This window comes from Polyodon spathula, chromosome 21 (assembly GCF_017654505.1).
Source record: "Polyodon spathula isolate WHYD16114869_AA chromosome 21, ASM1765450v1, whole genome shotgun sequence".
NCBI lineage: Eukaryota > Metazoa > Chordata > Actinopteri > Acipenseriformes > Polyodontidae > Polyodon > Polyodon spathula.
This window is the reverse complement of record NC_054554.1, coordinates 19,925,641-19,945,496: the sequence shown is the minus strand read 5'-3', so window position 1 is coordinate 19,945,496 and position 19,856 is coordinate 19,925,641. Positions and strand designations below refer to the sequence as shown.

General features: G+C 41.4%; 1 protein-coding gene across 4 annotated transcripts in view; it reads right to left on the bottom strand.

Moving 5' to 3' along the window:
- The window catches only part of LOC121296208 (integrin beta-4-like), a 45,102-nt gene extending 30,627 nt beyond the window's left edge, over positions 1–14,475 (bottom strand). For 2 of the 4 annotated variants that reach the window (XM_041221505.1, XM_041221507.1), the window contains exons 1-13: positions 14,268–14,475; positions 7,948–8,030; positions 6,735–6,817; positions 5,850–5,945; positions 5,159–5,363; positions 4,809–4,908; positions 4,027–4,198; positions 3,427–3,690; positions 2,848–2,937; positions 2,166–2,291; positions 1,342–1,509; positions 906–982; positions 185–399 (exon numbers count right to left, since the gene is read on the bottom strand). In XM_041221505.1, the coding sequence (XP_041077439.1) occupies positions 185–399; positions 906–982; positions 1,342–1,509; positions 2,166–2,291; positions 2,848–2,937; positions 3,427–3,690; positions 4,027–4,198; positions 4,809–4,908; positions 5,159–5,363; positions 5,850–5,945; positions 6,735–6,817; positions 7,948–8,023 (1,672 nt within the window). In that variant the 5' untranslated portion in view covers positions 8,024–8,030; positions 14,268–14,475. Of the gene's footprint in view, positions 1–184; positions 400–905; positions 983–1,341; positions 1,510–2,165; positions 2,292–2,847; positions 2,938–3,426; positions 3,691–4,026; positions 4,199–4,808; positions 4,909–5,158; positions 5,364–5,849; positions 5,946–6,734; positions 6,818–7,947; positions 8,031–14,153 lie in introns of all 4 variants that reach the window. The other 2 variants (XM_041221506.1, XM_041221508.1) reach the window with 2 other exon arrangements.
- Between the last annotated feature and the right edge of the window lie 5,381 nt (positions 14,476–19,856).

The window sequence follows — 19,856 nt, the reverse complement described above, 5'->3', positions numbered from 1 at the left end:
TGAACAATAAAACTGGTGAATGTATCTTGCACTCTTCCATGCTGCACTACCAGCTGAAGCAATGCATCCAAGATATGTGAGTTGCTTCTGGGAGTTTGAGATCTTGTAAGGAAAAACAACTAGCCAAATCAGGTTTCTTTGGCGATGACAAGCACATTTTTAGGGTATTTTTGAAGAGCTGTACCGTTGCAGAGGAATCCTCCGAAACGCTGGCACTGGAAGTTGTCAAACTCGCAGAAGGGGCCCTCGTAGCGCTCCAGCGGGTTCTGTGACATGTAGCACTGGCAGGTGCCACAAAGACACTCTCCTCTTCCACTGCACACCTTGCTACTGTTCGGACCGATACAGGCCCTGCCGTCGTCCTTCGCATCCACTGAGCAGTTACAGTAGGGTCCTATCCTAGGGACAAGGTGTTTGGAAAGGGGGTGGGGGGAGTGAAAAACACAGACTAACCCTTCCTCAATGTGTCAAAATAATTTATTCATTTCAGAAAATGAGATTTATTTCCATTTAAATCACATCAATTATTAGCTAATAACTCACTTTTGAGAATAAGTGAGTGCCTAAGGATCTAAATTAAGAAAGTGAACAACTGAACTGCGTAAGCACATAAACAAAAGCACAGCCACACATTTGTAAGCCATTTGATCTGGTGGAGGGGGTATCAGTAGTATACATTTGCTACTGGTAAACATTGCTAGTAAAACAATGAAATGACTGATAACTACAACAATACAAGTTGGTCTTTCTTTAGTCAGAAAGATAAACACGAATTCGATGGTGTAATCAAGAGCCTCCTTAGTTGCAGGTAGGAGCAGTTATATCATTGTGTTAATTGCTTTTTATATTAATGGCATTCACTTTTTATTTCATGCAATTCTCACAGCATGTAAGCAGTTCCTTACCATCCATCATTGCACCGGCACTGGCCACACACCAAATCTCCGTTCCCTCCGCATTTCAGAGATTTCTGAATCGGGTTCTGCAAGAAGAAAAACAAATTCAGTTTTATTAACACTTGAACAATGCTTTCTGGAATTACACTTATTATCCATGTAAATAACAACAGACTACATTGCACATTTCTTTTGAAAATAGTTTCTATTATTACATGGAGAGAAAAAGAAGACTTAAATGAGAATAATCCTTTTTAAACTTGTCTGTGGATTGGTTGATCATATTGCTGCCTCTTGCTCTAACTCAGGTTCAAACTCAGTCCTCTAGAAGAGATAGGCTTGTGCTTTAACTCGCTGTGCCCTTAGTCTCTCATCCCTAACCACTAGTAACTTCTACACCATAAATGGTCGTTTACTTTCTAAGTACTACCACTCTTCATTGTACCTTCTCACAGTCGCAGGCAGTGCAGATGACAGCGGCATCGATGGTGAGCGCATCAGTGAAGGACGTGGGTTTGATGCGGATGTTTCCTTTCTTCTCCACCTCAGAGAGCTTGCAGACGTGTTCCCCTCCTACCTCCTCCAGAGCCTTCACTTTCACTATGAACGTGCCCTGCCAGAGTCAGACACAGACACCCGTCAAGGGTAGGCCCTCAGACTGCATCCACTAGCAAACCACAGTTAAATTAAAGCATGGCTGTGGGTTATAAGAAGCTCAGAGACAAGACTGTCTTCAACGAGGGGTAGCACCGAACGGTCGATCTCTTGAATAGAAAAGTGACAGTCGACCTCAGAAACAGGCAGTCAACTGATCTTCAATTTCAAAACAGCAGCGGCAGCAGAGCTGCATATTACTACCAGCAAAACTACCAGCTTAACAAAAATAGTCATGTTTTTGTGTGTTTAAAGTGTTGTTTTAATTGAAAGGGAAAGTAATTGTGAAGATGGAAGGAATAAGAGAGTAACATGTAAATGACATTTTAGAACATTAATAGTTTCTTTTCAAGAGGTTTAAAATCTAGTGCACAAACAACAAAGTTTTACAAAACTTTCACAAACAAAACCAAATTTTATCAAATATATAATATTAATGTTAGACTAGTCGACTATTTTTACCTTGACTATTCCACTCAAATTAGTAGTCGTTCTGTCTACAACGTATCTAGACTAAGTTTCCCAGGGATCAATGCCAAAATATCTGCAACAAAGGGCACATGTTCTGTTTCCTGATCTGGTAAGTCTTTATTTCTCTTAGTCTTAGTTACATACCTTCTCTCCAGGGGACAGTTTGAAACTCCCAGTATGTGTCACCTCAGAGGCCTGAGAAGACAAAATCTCTGTGTGGAACGCTTTGGGAACGCTGTTGGAGTGGATGCTGATTTTTGAGCGGATATTCTGGGAATAAGAAGAAGCATGTCACAGAACTGCTGGTAAAGTGATTATAACTAATGAAATAGTTCCTTAATTTCTACGCCACTCACATCTATTCATTTTAGAGGTCTCAGATGTGCAGTTGTGAAAGAAACACATGTTTTAACAAACATCAAAGCTTGATATCTGGTACTACACTAGGTTAGTGAAAACTCTGTTCACAATACATGCTTTTAAACTGACTTCTACTTCCTGGGTCATTTCACCTGGAGAATTAAATTGTCGCTAACCCTTCACTGGCTCCTTTCCTGTCAATAGCCAATTCAGCTGCTTTCCATATTGACTGACATGCTTTCAGCCAGTAACATGCTTTGACAACACTGCTGATGTGAAATTATCCAGGGAGTAGAAGTGCAAAAACATTATTCTGAGAATATCTAGTGATGTTGTTAGCATAAGTTATATATTCTACTGTGGACAAACATTTTGGTATACACTGATGAAGGCAATAGCTGAAATGGTTATTAGTCTTAGTTATACATAGGTTTGATCTCATAGTAAATAAATATATAATTCCTACATTAAAGGCTCTGCGCAGCAGGTCAATAATGTTGGAAGAGTCCTCTGAGAGCTTCCCTACGTCCGACACAGGGAAGTATTGACTCAGTTTCTGCAGATAATAAAAAAAAGGAATGGATTAAATTAAAGAATTTAAATGTCATACCAGCTCTAAGCCAGCCTGAACTTTAATGCGTGTCCTTCTGTTTGTAGGCCCGATTCACAAAGCTCGCCATTTATTTATAGAATGCTTTTCTATGAATAAAATAATGTTTTATATTCATGAGACTGTTGTTAAAGAAGTCAGCAACTAAGCAAATGGCATATAATTCTGTACACTAACAACTGAAATTGAGATCTACACAGTTTCAAGGCAAACAAGTATAATTAACACCACCAGATCCATCAGTATGATAAACAGGTTGATGACCACTGCATATACCAACAGCATTGATAGAACAGTATAGAAGAAAAACTACCAAGTTTCATGATAAGTTGATAAGTGGTTCTCCAGATATATGTTGATACATGGCATGCAAATGTACGGGTATAGACAGAACAAACTGCAGTGGGAGATTAAGCCAAGCCTGCCAGGATGCACCTCATAGTAGGAGTACGAGTGGTTGGTGACGGCGAAGATGGGGATGATGTTGTTATTCTGCAGTAGGCGCACCAGTGTGGGCACCGAGGGATAGTCCTGCACAGTGTCATGTGTGTAGGTGCCGTGCTGGCTCAGGTGGCACTGCTCATCGTTGCGCTTCAGGATCCCCGACAGCACGTTGGCACCGTCGCTCTCATAGTGGAAGGCAGACTCAGTGGAGAACACCAGAAGATGAGTGCTCTGGTCGCGCCAGCCGATCTGGTTCTGAGGGGCAGCAGACAGGCAGAAAGAGTTTTTTAACAAGCGCACTTAATAGTTTTAGAATAAGATGGGGGTTTTTTTGTTTTAAATTTGTATTTTTCGTGGGGAAATTTCAAACATTTCCATGTGGGGTGTAGATCAATTTTTCACGCATGGCAAAACAAGGCACAATGACTGCAGAAAGCAAACTGAGAAGCTTATATACACTCTGCAGAACCCACAGAAACTCTCTTTCCTATGTTACACAGTTCATTTTTCTATGATGTGGACCCCTGTCCACTCAGAGCCAGCTTGGTTGTGTCTGAAATGTTTGTGGAGATCCCAGCTCTGTGACTGTACCGTACAGACAGCTGTCTGGAGAATGGCGTCAAACCCTCCCTCAGGAGCATCCAAGTTTCCTGAGATGCGCTCCTTGTCTAGCTCGGTTCGGAACTTGAAGGTATCATTCGTCAAAGGGATCACATTTTTAAAGGAGAAGGGTGGGTCACTGTCCGGCCATGGCTGTTTCAACCTGCAGACATACATATGGAAACTCTCACCAATCAGGGGTGATATTCAAGGGTTTATACAAATGTGCCTGTGAGAAATGACACTGAGAAAGACTTCTTATCAAAACTTTTGTCTTAATTGATACACGTTGTTTCTAGTGCTACTAGTACATCTTTTGAAATGTCAGTGTTTAAAGTTAGGAATGAGACATAGGAATGGCAAGATGCATATACAGTAGTAAAGTATATTATTACAGACCCTACTTGAAGTGCAAAGGCACATTTTCTGAGAGGAAAAATACTATGAAAATGGTATTGTTGTGAGTAGTTTGTTGCATGGTTTTGCACTTTATTGTAATAACCTGAAAGCAGGCACTATAAAACACTTCATCATCAGAATAATACGCTCCAAGAATATGTACAAATATGACCAGTTTGCCATCTCTTGCTAAAGGAAAACCCACCAATATTGTCACAAAACTACAATGAAAACACAGATGTCTACAGTCTACAGAAGTACATTCTTGCTAATTCTGTTACATTGTTCTTTTTTAAAATTGATTAAATAGGGGTTTTTAAAGTATACATTTTATCATCACAGTGTCACAAACACAGTTTTTATAAGATACTCACTTAGAGGGTCTCATGTCTGTCTGCGGCACGGTCACTTTATCAACAAATTTACCAAAGCCAATGGTGTAGTCACTGGATAGCTCAGTGCTCACCACTTTAGCTGGGAAACAGAATCAGACACACGGGTTACAATCTCCCAGACACAGTGCTGGAAAAAAAGACCTAGCCTTTCACAGAGCCTGCATAGAGCTAAGGTTGCCACCAATTTGAGTTCAGTTAAGTTGGTGAACAAGGGACACAATTCCATGGCAGAGTAACATAGTTACAGGACTTTAAAAAATCTGTCTTCCCCATGTATTTATTAAAAACTCTGCTACCAGTAAGTCATAGGGATTCCTAAGAACCCTTACCCAGTTCATCTCCCATCCTCTTGAGGTTAGCGAGATCGTCAGACATGGAGTTTGAAAAGTCCATTAGTATGTAGAGGTCGACGGGGGTCTCAGTGGGCTCAAAGACTTGCATCTGGACCACCTTCTCCTCGCCCGCACGCAGACGCATTGTCATCCGTTGGGGAGACACTTGTGTCTTCTTCAGAGACATGTCAATAGCCACGTTCTGAGAGAGAGAGAGACATAACAACCTAAGAAATACACTGTGGCTTGTGCACAGCTGTGTGGCAACATTGAAGGACTAATACCCTCTTCTCTGGTCTGTTGGAGGGCCTTAGTCTGACTATAAGGATGGTGGTTTGTACTGGGAAATCAAATGTGTTTTCAGGCTGGAAGTTTGAATCACAGTTTATCTAATATTGTGAGAGTTTTTCAAACATGTTTACAGTTTAACTCCTAATATTTTTTTTTACACACAAGAAAAACAAAACTTGTTTTTATAATGTCCCCCTACTTTTTTTATGATATTTGCAATAATTTTTTATTTGGTATCATAAAAAGGTACGAGAACATAAACAATGTCATTTGAATTTTAAATTAGGCATTTGTAGGTGACAGTATATTCTACTATTAACTAATTATCTTTAAGTAACTTCCATGTTTTTCTAAGGACTATTCATTATACTTGAAATGGCCAGGTTTGTGTATTTACCTTCTGGAAACTCATCTCACTGAATAGCTCCACTCTGTTCATACACTGATGGTCTTTCAGGTTTTTGAGGAGATCACATCGTGGTAGCTTGAAATCCTGCAAATCAAGGAGAAAACATAGTGAACAACTGGACTTTACACCACTGTGGCACACACTGTAGCACACTCACTGTAGCACACACACTGTAGCACACTCACTGTAGCACACACACTGTAGCACACTCACTGTAGCACACACTGTAGCACTCTCACTGTAGTACACACACTGCAGCACACTCACTGTAGCACACACACTGTAGCACTCTCACTGTAGCACACACACTGTAGCACACACACTGTAGCACTCTCACTGTAGCACACTCACTGTAGCACACACACTGTAGCACACACTGTAGCACACACACTGTAGCACTCTCACTGTAGTACACACACTGTAGCACACTCATTGTAGCACACATACTGTAGCATACTCACTGTAGCACATCACTGTAGCATTCTCACTGTAGCATTCTCACTGTAGCACACTCACTGTAGTACTCACACTGTAGCACTTAAGCTGAAGGAACACAAAACTACTTTTTCAGTAACAGTGGCTTGAAACATGGATCCAGGAGACTGGGACACCTAATTTGAGACAACTTTGCTGTATCAAACCCCAATATTCCCCTGGTGTGCCATGCAGTGGCCTGAAACCTGAAACTTAGTCTCCTGAAACTAAGTTCCAAGCCACAAAGTGGCTTTGTGTTCCATCAGCCTCACACAGACACATGAACATGCAAGTGGGATTTTAAAGTCTAAATCTGATTTTCAATTCTGACCAAGGAAAAGTAAGCATAGTGAAGCTTCATTATATTTAAAATATGTGCCAACGTGCAGTGTGCCATACCTCATCTGTGCAGAAGGAGCAGTCTTTACCAACTTGGATACATTCTGTGCAGGTGGAGGCTTGTGCAGCCAGGCAGCGATTCACTGTAGAGACAGAATGGAGAACAAACCAAAATGGAATTAAAACTGACCTCAACTTTATGTGTATATGGAGAGAAATGAGACTTTGAACAAAAAGCAAGAACGGGAGGCTGACAAACCAATGTTTTCTGAGATCTTCACTGCAAAGAGTAGGTCTAGACAATGAGTCCAACTCTGATTCCAATACAGCGCTAGTTTAAAAACTACATAATGTATATAGATGAAGGTACACTGCAATTGTCTTTCATCTTTAATAAGCTTCACAGGTTAAATTGATTCATTTGTCTACACACAGCAGTATTATTAGGGCTGTATTTTTTTTTCTAAAAATAGGTATTTCAAGAAATAGATATTTCATGTTTAATCTTTAACAGAAATATTTCCAAACTTTGATGCAGCTGGTGTCTTTTTTGTTGAAGACATTTTAAATAAATCGTGCAGCTCTATTCAGTGTGTTCAAGCATTTACTGGAAGCAAACTAAACTGGCTGCCAGGTTCTAAATACAATGTAACAGGTACAGTGTCAATGAATGCAGATGCTTGCTGTATATATATTTTAAGTGATAAATATGCATATTTACACTATTCTTTCAGAAATAGGTATTTTCACAGGGAACTACATACTGTATTACATGGCAATTAGTACATTTTACAGAAATTGTGAAATCTGTGATAACCATGAAAAAAATACAGCCTTAAATATTATTCCATCACTTTCGGCATCCTGGTCATTTCTATATAGTTACAGGACCTATAACCTGCAAAGGACTACGTTCCATCTTTATATACAAGTACAAGGAGATTTGGCAGATGGGCAATGCATCAGCTAGCAGCTCAAAGGAAGTTTGCTGCAATGTCAACATTAATATTATTAGTTTATCAATGTTGCATAATGTACCTTATGTGTAATGCTATATCATATTTTAAATCCATTGCTGGACAGGAGGATAACCCAACATACGACACGGGTTTGATCTTGGAAAACAGTTTTAGTTCTGAGAGATATCGCAAGCACGTTCCAGGACGGTTTCATCAAAACATGAACTGATACGCAAGCATTTCCGGGAATGCCTGTGTCCCTATTTCATGGTAGAATCCATCTGTGATTTGGGCTGATTCACAAAGAACCTTACCTCTTGCTTCACTGGTGGTACAGAGCAACATTAGGAGGACCATCCCCACAGAGAGACACACTTCCCATCTCTCCATCTCCCTCCTGTAACATAGAGAGCCAGGATTAATCCAGTGCAACTGGGACTGACCTTGAGAGCTGGGAATTTAGTAGCACTCTAACTGTAGGCTCAGGAACACTGATAACATATAGAAGATATTTGTATCCTGCTGCAAACTGCATATTTTACAACTAGTCAATTGATTTAAACAGGGCAGATCTAAATACCTCATACCACATAAGAATATTTGTGAATAAGAGAAGGCCACTGGGACTCGTCTGGATCCTAGTAGCTGATTGATCTCAAAATTTAAAAACAAGTTAGGTCTTAAAGGTGATTCAGTGATTCAGCATCAGCAACATGACTCAGTAACACTTTCCATACCCTCACCACTCCCTCTGTGAAGGAATGTCTGCTTCTCTCTGTCTATTTCCACTTAATTTCCAACTGTGTCCTATTGAACCTGAGATCTCAAGGGTTACTGTATTTCGATCAATTAAATAGACCCCAGTAAGTTTTCAGAAGAAGAATACCATATTCTTTGAATAAGGTATGTGACATCATAGTTCACAAATTACTGCTTTTGTAATTAGATGCCTGTGACAGAAATACAATGAGTTCTGGTTGTAAATCTCCCTCTCAACCTGTGAGGGTGCTAAATAGCGAAAGGAAAAGTATTTAGATGGGCTGGCCTGACAGTTCGTTTCCAAGGTCGGGAAGTTGGTCAGCCTGGATGGAAGCGAGACTCTGTTGCTGGAACGTATTGACCCGGAAGGTAAACGAGGTAGCAGCTGCAAGCAATAGACTCAGCTAGAATCATTTACCAAGGAATCATGCGGGGTAGCATAAAAGGGGCCAAAGAAATGCTAATATTTTCCTTTGCTTGGGTTTGCGCCTGAACCTGGAAGAACCGAGAGAGCTGCAGTAGTGACTGCCGGAGAACTAAAAAAAGAACGTAAAAGAATATTCGTGAGTGTTGTGTTTGTTTGTATTGTCTGCTAGTAACTGTCTGTGTTTTTTGAACCACCACACAGCTAACATGTATCCGGATCTGTCTCCTTGAGCCAGCACAAGCCGGATCATCACTGCACCACCAATAGTCACGAAATAACATTGTTTATCACCCACCACAAGCACGACCACACGCACCCAGGACTGGTGACCGTATGCCGTATTATTGTGGGGCAGATACGTCTGTGATTGTTTGGGACTGTAACCCTGTTTTCATATCCATGCAATATACATCGTTGTGTATTGCCAGGATTTATTATTTGGTCACCAGACCTGGATTATAATTAAACCCACTTTCCTACTGGATTACAATTGTTTGTGATTTTTTCTGCACTGCATCACCTCTACACCTGTTCACAATCACCAGCCACTTTGCCTCAATGCCGTATGGACTGAAAAAGTTGGTATGGTTTAAATGGATAACAGTGTTGTTTAAGAGGAAGTTATTGGGGAGTCAGTAGTTTAAGATTATAATTCCAGCTAGGACCCCAACCCTGTATACACCCTCTTATAACTGCATAACTGATGTCAGTGCTGTGGAAACTGGAGTTAATGGTGTGCACCTGGTCGGGGAAAGGTCCACTGAATTAACCCAACAGAATACAAGACCAGAGTATTGTCCTTTTTGTATATTCAGTAAATTTGTTGAAAGCATGGCAAGCTTACAGGTAGTGGACCAAAAAAAATCAATTTAAACACCTGGATAAATGAGGGACACCAAGTATATTTAAAGCAAGGGCTTCCAATTAGGTGTCGCTCATGCCTTAATTAAGCAAATAATAACCTAGCATGCTTAGGGTCATGTATAAAAATGTGAATAAGGTATGGACAGGCCTGGATGCCTCTAATTATGGCTAGAATGGTTGCAAGAGGAGAACTCAGTTACTTTGAAAGAGGGGTGATTGTTGGTGCGCATTTGGCAGGAGCTTCAGTGACCAAGACAGCTCACCTTGCTGATGTTTCACGAGCAACGGTGTCTAAGGTGATGTCAGCATGGAACTCCGTGGGAAAGACATCATCAGCAAAGGGCAACAGTGGGCGGAAGCGCATACTCCAGGATTGTGATATCCGTGCATTAATTCGAAGTGCAAGGCAAAACAGGCAAACAACTGCAGATCAATTGACTGCAAATTTCAACCTGGGGCACGAGCAGCCAGTTTCATCAAAAACAGTGAGCTGAGAACTCCACAGAGCGGGATACAATAGTTGGGTTGCAGTGCACAAACTTATCATCACACCTGGTAATGCACGTTTGCGAGTCCAGTGGTGCAAAAAGCACAGGCAATGGAGAAATGTGGTATGGTCAAATGAATCATCCTTCTCCATGTTCTCGATAAATGGTCAAGTGTACGTGTGGTGCCACCCTAAAGAACTCTACAGCCCTGAGTGGTTGGTTCCACATCCCTCCTGCAGATTCCAGAGGCTGGTAGACTCTAAGCCACGACGAATACACTCCGTACTTGGTGGCCCAATGCCCTATTAAGCGACTTTACATTGGTGTTTCAGTTTTTTTTGTCCACTACCTGTAACTAAGAACACATAAAGCATTGCAAAATCTAGAACTAAAACATTAAAACTATTCAGAAACAGGGTATTCCTTACAGTGCCCCATGCTCGCACCAGCATGTGTGTATAACCAAAAACACAAAAGAACAAATCATATGTATTTGAATGTATTTAAACAATGCAGTTTAGGGTGTTTGTTTTGTTTAAAGTATATTACAATCCCATCAGTGCCAAACAAACCGATGTACACATCCTCCCCCACTCATTAACAAATGTTGGGATAACCTTACATGTTTTACAGCTTGTTACAGAAACGTATTGTGTTATTAAGTACCCAAAGCTTAAATTATCCACGCAAAAGGTCTTTTAGTATTACTGAAGATTTTATGATTGAGTGTTTAAAGTTATTATTGAGAGTAATTCCAAGTGTGGAATTATTAAAATTTTTATAAAATAGAACCAACTAAACACATTTTGACTAGCAGTAACATCATGTGCAATTATTCTTTGTTTGTTACGATATAAATCTGATTTAAATAAGTGCCCCTGTTCTGTGTTTAAATGTTGTTAATTTAGTGAAAATGGAAAATGGTAATAATTTTTATTACAGCATTCCCATGTTTAAAAACAAACAAAAAAGATAAATATAATAAAAATATAATAAAAGAAATGTAACATTAAAAAATTATTTTGGTCTCTATTCACAATGCTTTAAAGATATTTTAAAGGTCTAAGTCTGTTTGTTATCACTGAAATGCAAAATTATATATTAATGAAATTGTAATCAATCAAACTTATTTTATGCACAAAAATCAGTCTTTAAGAAACTCACAAGTTTATGCTTTGTTAATAGAGCCCTTTGACTAACACTGGTGCACAATCTTCACTGACAGGGACAAACCAGATTCCTACACTGCACCTCACCCAGCATGCTTCATTAAACCATAGCAAAGGTGTAGCCATGTTCTGCCTCACCCTTACCAAGGGAAACCAGTCTGTGAGCTCAGGAACAGCAATAAATCAGAAGATAAACACAGATAAATCAACATGAGACACATATTCCTGCTGTCTTCACCATTTCCAGCTATGCTTTTATATTGCAAGCTACATTTGAAAGATTTCCAGAGACAACGTTTAACAGCCAGAGAAAGCCATAGAACTGGACTGCGTTGAGTCCACACGCACACCAGATTTCAAAAGGCAGCTCTAGCAGATTTACAGCAAAGCAAGCAGTGCAAACAGTAACATGCATCTTACGCCAAGTGGTAAATACAGTGACCTGCAGCACAATCACCGCATGATAGTGAATGACATATAATATGTACTAATGGACAGGCAGGTTGGTTTCTCAATTTACCACCAGATTATGCTACTTCCACTAAGCTGAGGTAAAGAATGTTGTAAATGAGTTTTTACACAGTAGGATAAGTGATTCTCTAGATATAACTGTAACATAGTTAGAGACATACAACCACCCATGCTGGGACATTTAGTGTCTGTTTTAACCCACTCAAACTGCTTACTAAATATCATGTTACCCCTGAATAAATAGTCTCTAAAATTGACTAATTATTTTATTAAGAATTACACACTACAAATGTTGAATAACTGGTTGGGATATCATGTTTCTGTAAATACTTGAATCTACACCGTTCAGGGTGCAATATTCACAAAGAATTCACTTTGTGAACATGGTCCTCAATGTGATAACTGTTAGCCAGTCTGCACTACAGTAACATACAGTTGATAATTAGTAGCTTTTTAATACAGGCTACTGATATGTTTAAGAAAAGCATACGTTTATCAAAGAAACACTGACTTTGACTTTACCTGACACACATGGTACCTGGACACCCAAGGGTTAACTTACCTGGAACCCAGCACTCTTTCTTTTATGAGTTCAGAGATTATTCTGGGACTAAGAGGCATGAGAGAGGTGCCTGATGTTTTTTTGTACTCAAGGGTAATCAGTCATAAAGCAAACACTGAGGATCTGATTTTAACTTTGTTTCCGAGGCAGATCACTCAGTGGTCTGGCAATCTGATCTTAACTGAAAGGGGTGAGCTGCAATAGACTGGACAAGAGAATATGATGGATCCAAGCTGCATTCCAATGGTATCCCGAACCATTTATATGGATTCCACTCATGCAAAGCAAGTCTGTGTAAATTCATCAGTATTCCAAATACTACACCTACCGGAATGTGAACTTAGTATTTGATTTGCAGCCAAAGGTCACCCAACAACCTGGAGTTGGGAACAAAAAAATGGCATTGCAAAATATTTTGAAAGTTCTGGCATGTGAACCTCACTGCCCCGCCAACTTGTATAGCTCTCCTACAAAAAGCTGCAATGTGTCCGTCTGCATGCATTCAATACATTTGTGAGTAACCTAATATTAACTATAACTCAATGTCCACACATGTATAATTCTATCCAATTGATTTTCTTTCTGTATGAAGTCTCAAGTATTTGGCCCTCACTGCCATTGCTGAAGTCCTTCACAGTAAGGCTCAAAAAGCTATTTCAACATTAATCAGTATTTGCCACTTTACCAATTAGTTTCTGTCACTGTCAATATCGCTGCTTAAAGCCTGGCTACTGATAAACTAGGTCTTTGAGGGAAAAAAAAAATGCAGAAAGATTTTAAAATGACAGTATTCCTTGTTGTAATGGCTTGTGGGTTAATTACATTTCATGTAAGTAAACTAGAAATATAACATACAAAGACGTATGTATCTTAATAAAACGGAACATAATTACTAAAAGTTTATCTAATGTACAAATAATTTATATAGATGAAAATGTTATAATATTTCTGATTTGAAAAGGCATCTTGCCCCTAGACTGTATTATAAATAAGTCAACCTAAAGAAAAACAGACACTAGAAAACAGAATATGCCCATTTATTCACTAAACCCGGAAATAAACTACTAAACTGATGTTGCTAATCAGATGCATTGTTGAATCATGCAGAAAATGAATATAAAACCACTCACCTGCTTTAAGGGATAACTTTGCATTGTTAGCATATTTTTATCATTACCCCAACAATGTAGTTTTCTGATAGTACAGGCACATTGTAAATAGCAGTTAACTCTGGTAACATTTCATAGCACAAACCTATGGGAATCTGAATTAACTTGCTTCGTAAACTACAATCAGTGGGAACAACTCTCTTCCACCTGTTTGTGCTTGAGATCTCCTTGCGACCAGAGGGTTTCTGGATTCAATTTGTGACTGAGATTCCAATGTGAAACACAAAACCAAGCTGAGCACACTCCAGGCACTACAGACCAGAACTGAAACAGTTAACAGCGTTAGTCCTAGATTCCTCCATTTACCTACCTCAACAACACACCAGAGAAGTGAAAACCTGGATGGAACTCCTATGCAAGAATATTGCAATAAATCAGGTAGCATTTGAAGAAACGCAAGCTTTGTTGAATAAACAGATGATAAGCATAATAGTATCGTACTTTCCTTGGTATGCAATACAAGAAAACAACCTTTCAATAATAAAAGAAACACAAATCCCCTCGAAGGGGATCAGTACAAAGTAAATGATATGCCTTATTACTTCCAGCAATGCAAAAACACAACATTGGTTATATATCAACTGTATTTTGAATTGAATAATTTCTCAAACCTTTGTGTTCAGCTTCAGAACTTTGCACTCCAGAGTCCAGTACTATGCTTGGAATTCTTTTCAAAGAAAAATCACTGCCACTTCTTGTTTTTAATTAAACTAATATCCACTTACTCTCTCAAAAAGTTCCAATGGATTCTGTCTCCAGCAATGAAGTTTTGTAAACTTGACTGGTGCACTCCTGTAATATTGACTTTTTCTTTCTTTTCTCTTCAAAAGAGTCCTAACTCTTTTGCCCTACTTCTGTGTGAGTGAATGAGTGAGTGAGTGAGCGAGAAGGAGTTTTGCACTACTATTTGACCCCTCCCCGGTTCGATTTGAAAAGCACTTTTATTTCAGCTGACATGTAGCTGTAACTCATATCCCTGTATAAGTAAGTCAGCTCCCACATTCCTTTAGCCACACCTGTATGGGCTTGAGCGAGCCAGGTAACAGCACTCCCTCTACCGTGAGCACCCATGGGATACAAAACATATCCGTAGGCTACAGTACAACATGGCAGCTGAAACAACCTAAACACAAGCAAAAAAAGTTGCTGGAACAGGGATACAGAACAGTGTACACACAGCACTGGGGCAGTGCGTATAAATTTACATTGAAAAAACACATCAAGATCAAAAGATAACAATGTACAAGGGATTCCATGCCTTAAGTGAAATTACTTCTGCCACTGCAATAGTCCACTTTTTTGTTTCTTTAATTCACATTGCAAAATAGTTGTTGTTCTTCTTCTGAGTAGTTTTATAGCAGGATTTAGACTAAGGTGGAATGGGAATGTATGATCCCAGGGTGGGCTAGGAGGTCATTATCTGATTAGGGATTGAAAATAAGGGTCTTCTGCTTCGACTGACCATGAGATCACACAGCCTTTTAGTTCCTCAAGTCTTGTTTACACTGAAGCATTAAGGCAGACAGGGGGGTGGGTTTACATGATATAACCGCACACTTAAGGCGTTATTAGGCTTCATAAAGCGGAGTGTCTTTAACCCTTAAGTGTGTGGTTATATCATGTTAACACACCCCCTGGAGTGCCTTAATGCTATTATAAAATGATTATAAAATTCTTAGATGTGTTTACTTTTTAAATTAACACAACAAATTAAAAAATTCCAATTCTTTAACAGTAAATATCACTACACAAAAGACAACAGTTCCAGTGAAAAGTAAACAATGTTTGTTTAAAAGTGTTTTATTTTAATAAATGAAAAGCAGTTTATTCATAAATATAATAAATATTGATTACAATGTGTATTAAGTAAATTATTTCTATTTATCAATTATATTAACATAGTACTTGCTAATTTACTATTTAATTAATGGACATACATATTTAAACTTAATAAATTACATATATAAATGTGGCAGGGCTATTGCACTGCACAGTGGTAAATTAGTGTTGGTGATTATGGGTTTATTGTGTATCGTTTTTGGAGTTAATATTGATTTAATTGTTTATCTGCTGTGGCGCACCGCTGGAGACTATTACCCGTCTGCGTGGAGCAGCAGCTGAAAGCAATCAGCTGTTCCAGCAGGCGGGTGGGCGTGTCTCAACGGAGAGTCAGTATAAAACCAAGGCGATCGCTGTGATCGGGGCTGCTGCTGTTGCCGTTTTCACGGCACCTTTTGAGTTATAGTTTGGGGTATTGTGTTTTATTTTGCACTTTTTGTACAGTTTGCTGTATTTGTCCTTTGTGCGTTACCATCATTTCTGTTTGTGTGAATAAATCCTGCTCACCTGTGCCGGGCGTTTCAACACCACGTCTGTCTCTCTGTGTGCTTGAACAGCGGCTACCCACATGTGTGACCTGAGGAAGACCCTGTCACAATAAATCTGATAAAACTTTAATTAACTTTAATTATAGATCAGTGATTTTTGGAATAAATGTTCACTTGAACATGATTAGATATTGTGCAGTTTCAAAAACTGTTGAAGGGGAGCTGCGGGTGAAAGCAGTGGTGTCCATGTGAGAACGCTCGCTTTGTGCCTTGTAGGATTTTTTTTTTTTTTTTTAGCCTCTTTCTCCAGCTCTGCTGGTGTTAGGGATAATGTGTTGTTTTGTCTTTTGTCTTACAGTTTTTTAATTACTACTAAGAATATGTTTTTAGCATTAGTAAATTATGTGTCTTTTCGCTAAATTCACTTTTCTGCTATATGGTCGGTCATTCGAAAAGCAATTAATACCAGCGGGCACACTATAAAACTGAAAGAAAAAACAACCACCAACCAATACTTTTGGGATATGCCTGCCACAGGTCAAGCATTTACTGAGCATTTTATGTCAGAGCTGCCGACAGGCCCCTCCGGGAAGTGACCACCTCGGTCCCGCCTCCCGAGTGAACAAACAGTCACTCCACGGAGCTCACTCTTTTGCATCGATCCCACTGAAGCAACCTCGCAAGGTTTGGTGGTCATATTCTCTTTCAGAGAACCAAGGTTACATTGGTAATCGACTACCAACCAATACTTTTGGAAAAAGTATACCAAAGCTATTGTGAGGGAGCGTGAGCGGAGACAGCAGACGAGGGACATCTTGCTACTGCAAAACTAGTGATTGTGGTGTGAGCGTGCAACCCTTGTCCCTAAGGAGGGCATAGAGGGATCTACCACATTAAGTCAGTAGAACCTGGTGAAAGTATGCAGAGTAGCCCAACAGTACATATATCAGTTAATGTGGCTCCTCTAAAGAGGGCCCATGATATAGCCACTCCTTGGGTAGAGTGCGCTGCCACCCGCCCAACTGGGGAAGGCCATTAGTATACGCAGTTGAAACTGTGTCCACAATCCAGTGAGACAGCCGCTGCTTCGAGGGGGCTTGTCCCAGGGTCCTTACACCATGACAGACAAGAGCTGGTCTGACTGATCTTCTGCCAACATAGCTTCTCAATGCCCAAACTGTCTCGGAACATCCTCTGAAGAAAACAGAGGGGGGTGGAAAGCTTCTAGTTCTACTGACTGATTCAAGTGGAAAGCTGTAACCACCTTAGGGAGGAAAGCAGGGTTCGTTGGTAACAGGGTTACACCCTGTTTCCATCGTCTCAAACACGCATACAGGACCCGTACACAGACAGAGCCTATAGCCCATTGACCCACTTAGCGGAGGTGATGACTAACAAAAAGGCTGTTTTCATAGAGAGATACTTCAGCTCAAATGGGGAGTTAGTGAGAGCCTCCAAAACCATATCTCCACTCGTGGAGGGCGTCCTTTATAGGAGGACGTAACCGCCGAGCACCCTTGAGAAAACGGATCGACAGGACATGAGCACCTGGGGACAACGAGTCTACGGGGACATGGCATGCACATATGGCTGCCAAGTACACTTTCAGCGTAGAGGGGGATTTAACCGCCTCTAGCAGATCTTATAAGAATTTTGAAAAATTACCGCTATAGGGCAAGAGATAGGGTCATGACCCTTGGTCAGACACCAATCTTAAAAGTAGCTCAATTTGTTGCATACAACAACCTTGTGGAGGAGGACCTAGCATTCTGCAGTTTACTAACAACTGCGTCTGAGGGCCCTAGGACGGACAGATGGTCCCGTTCAGCGGCCAGACCCATAGTTGGAGTCTGTCCAGTTCTGAGTGCCAGAGACTGCCTCTCGCCTGACTGAGGTGATCCAGGCATAGTGGGATCTCCCATGGCTGACCTTGCAATAGCTGGCAAAGGTTTGAGATCAGATTCTGCTGGGCCATCTGGGGCCACAGGGAGAACTGTTGCCTTCTCTCTCCAGACTTTCTCTAAGAAGGCTGTGAGCAACGGTATTGGCTCCTGGGCCACTTGTGGGCTAGGGCGTTGATGCCTATTGGACCGCCGCAGCAGTGGAGGGAGAACCATAGGGGGACAGTGAGTCGCCTCTGCCGTGGCAAAAAGATCGATCCTGGCCATCCTAAAACGTTCCCTTATGCGCTCTACCATCTGAAGGTAGATTTTCCATTTTGGGGTTGGTGACCCTCCTCAAGAGGCGGTCTACCACCCAATTAGCCACTCCGGGAAGATGAAGAGCCCAGAGTGTTAACAGGTTACATTGTGCCCAGGTTAACAATTTGAAGGCTATGTGATGCAACCCCGAGGACCGCAGTCCTACCTGGCAGTTGACATACACCACTACCGACATGTTTTCCGTCCGAACAAGGACATGTCTCTCTTGGAGCACCGGAAGAAAATGCTGGAGAGCAAAGTGAACCGCTTACAGCTCCAGTGCATTTATATGCAGGGATTTCTAATGGCCTGTCCAGGAACTGCAGACTCCTCTGCCTGGCCAGACTACACCCCAAACTAAGTTGAATGCATCTGTCATCACCACCTGATGGCTGTGGATCACCCCCATCCTTACACCTTTGCGCATGTGAGAGGTCTGCCTCCACCAGTGCAGGGCTTCCCAGCATGCAAGAGACACTGTCAGCCGACGGTGTCTGTCACGTTTGGAAGGTAGCTGAAAGGCATTGAGCCACACTTGAACAGTGTATATAGGGAGTAACCCCAGCTGTAGGGCTGATGAAGCCGCGGCCATCAGACCCAGCAACTTTTGACACAACACCAGAGGCACTGTCGATCCCTGTTGTATCAATGATAGACAATTCTGAATGGCAGCCACTCTGTCATCTGACAAGTAGACTCGCTTTGTGAGGGGGTCCAGCCGGTGTCCCAGGTAAACTGTACTTTGTACCAGAATTAATTTGCTTTTGGCATCGTTGAAAGTGAGACCCAGCCTTGACAGATACTTCATCACGACAGCCGTGTGGGCCACCGCTCTTTCCTGTGACTGGGAACAGATCAACCAGTCGTCCAGGTAATTCAACACCCTAATCCCTTGCAGCCATAAGGGGGCCAGAATGACTCCATGAACTTTGAGAATGTGCACGGGGCTAAGGGGAGGCCAAATGGCAGCAAGAAAAACTCAAAGATGCTTCCCTGAAAAGCTAAGCAGTGATATTTCCTGTATGCCAGACTTATAGGGACATGAAAATACGAGTCAGTAGTGAACCAGTCATGTGGCTGGACAGACTGGAGAATGTGACAGTGTGTGACCATTTGGATCCTCCTCTCCCTCAAGAACCCGTTCAGGTGTCTCAGGTCTAGGATGGGGCAAAAGCCGCCATCCTTCTTTGGCACCAAACAATATCTCGAGTAGAACCCCTCATCTTGGGAGGTGGATTCTACAATGTGGATGACTTGTTTGAGCAGTAATTAAGCTACTTCCTGTTTGAGGGCCGAGACCTGGAGAAGGTTCCTCATGGATGTAGCCGTGATCCCTTGAAAGGGAGGAGGACCTGCGTGGAACTGAAGAGCAGAATCGGTGTGTATGGTGGTGAGCACCCAGTTGTCTGAGGTGCAAGAGAACCAATACTGTAGCTGGTGTTGTGTGAAGGGTTGGGTTTGAGGTCACAAGCCTTCAGAGGTTCTACAGGGGCTGCTGAGGCTGAGATGTAGCCTGTTGTGTGGGCTGCCTGGGGCAGCATTGGAACTGTGTCCGAGATCGATGTTGTGCTGGGATCCCCCTGTACGTCGTGGGCCTGACTGTTAGCTGCCACGGAAGCCTGTAGGCAGTGCCTCAGGTCGTCATGCAGGGCAGTGGGGATAGGGACCGTTCAAGTCACCGTGAGTCACGGGTTTACGCCAGCGTCTCGTTGTCTCCCATACCAGAGCATGGGAGGGGAACACTGAGGCTATCTGCCGTGATGCCTCCCGTTCTCGGTGGGAGTGC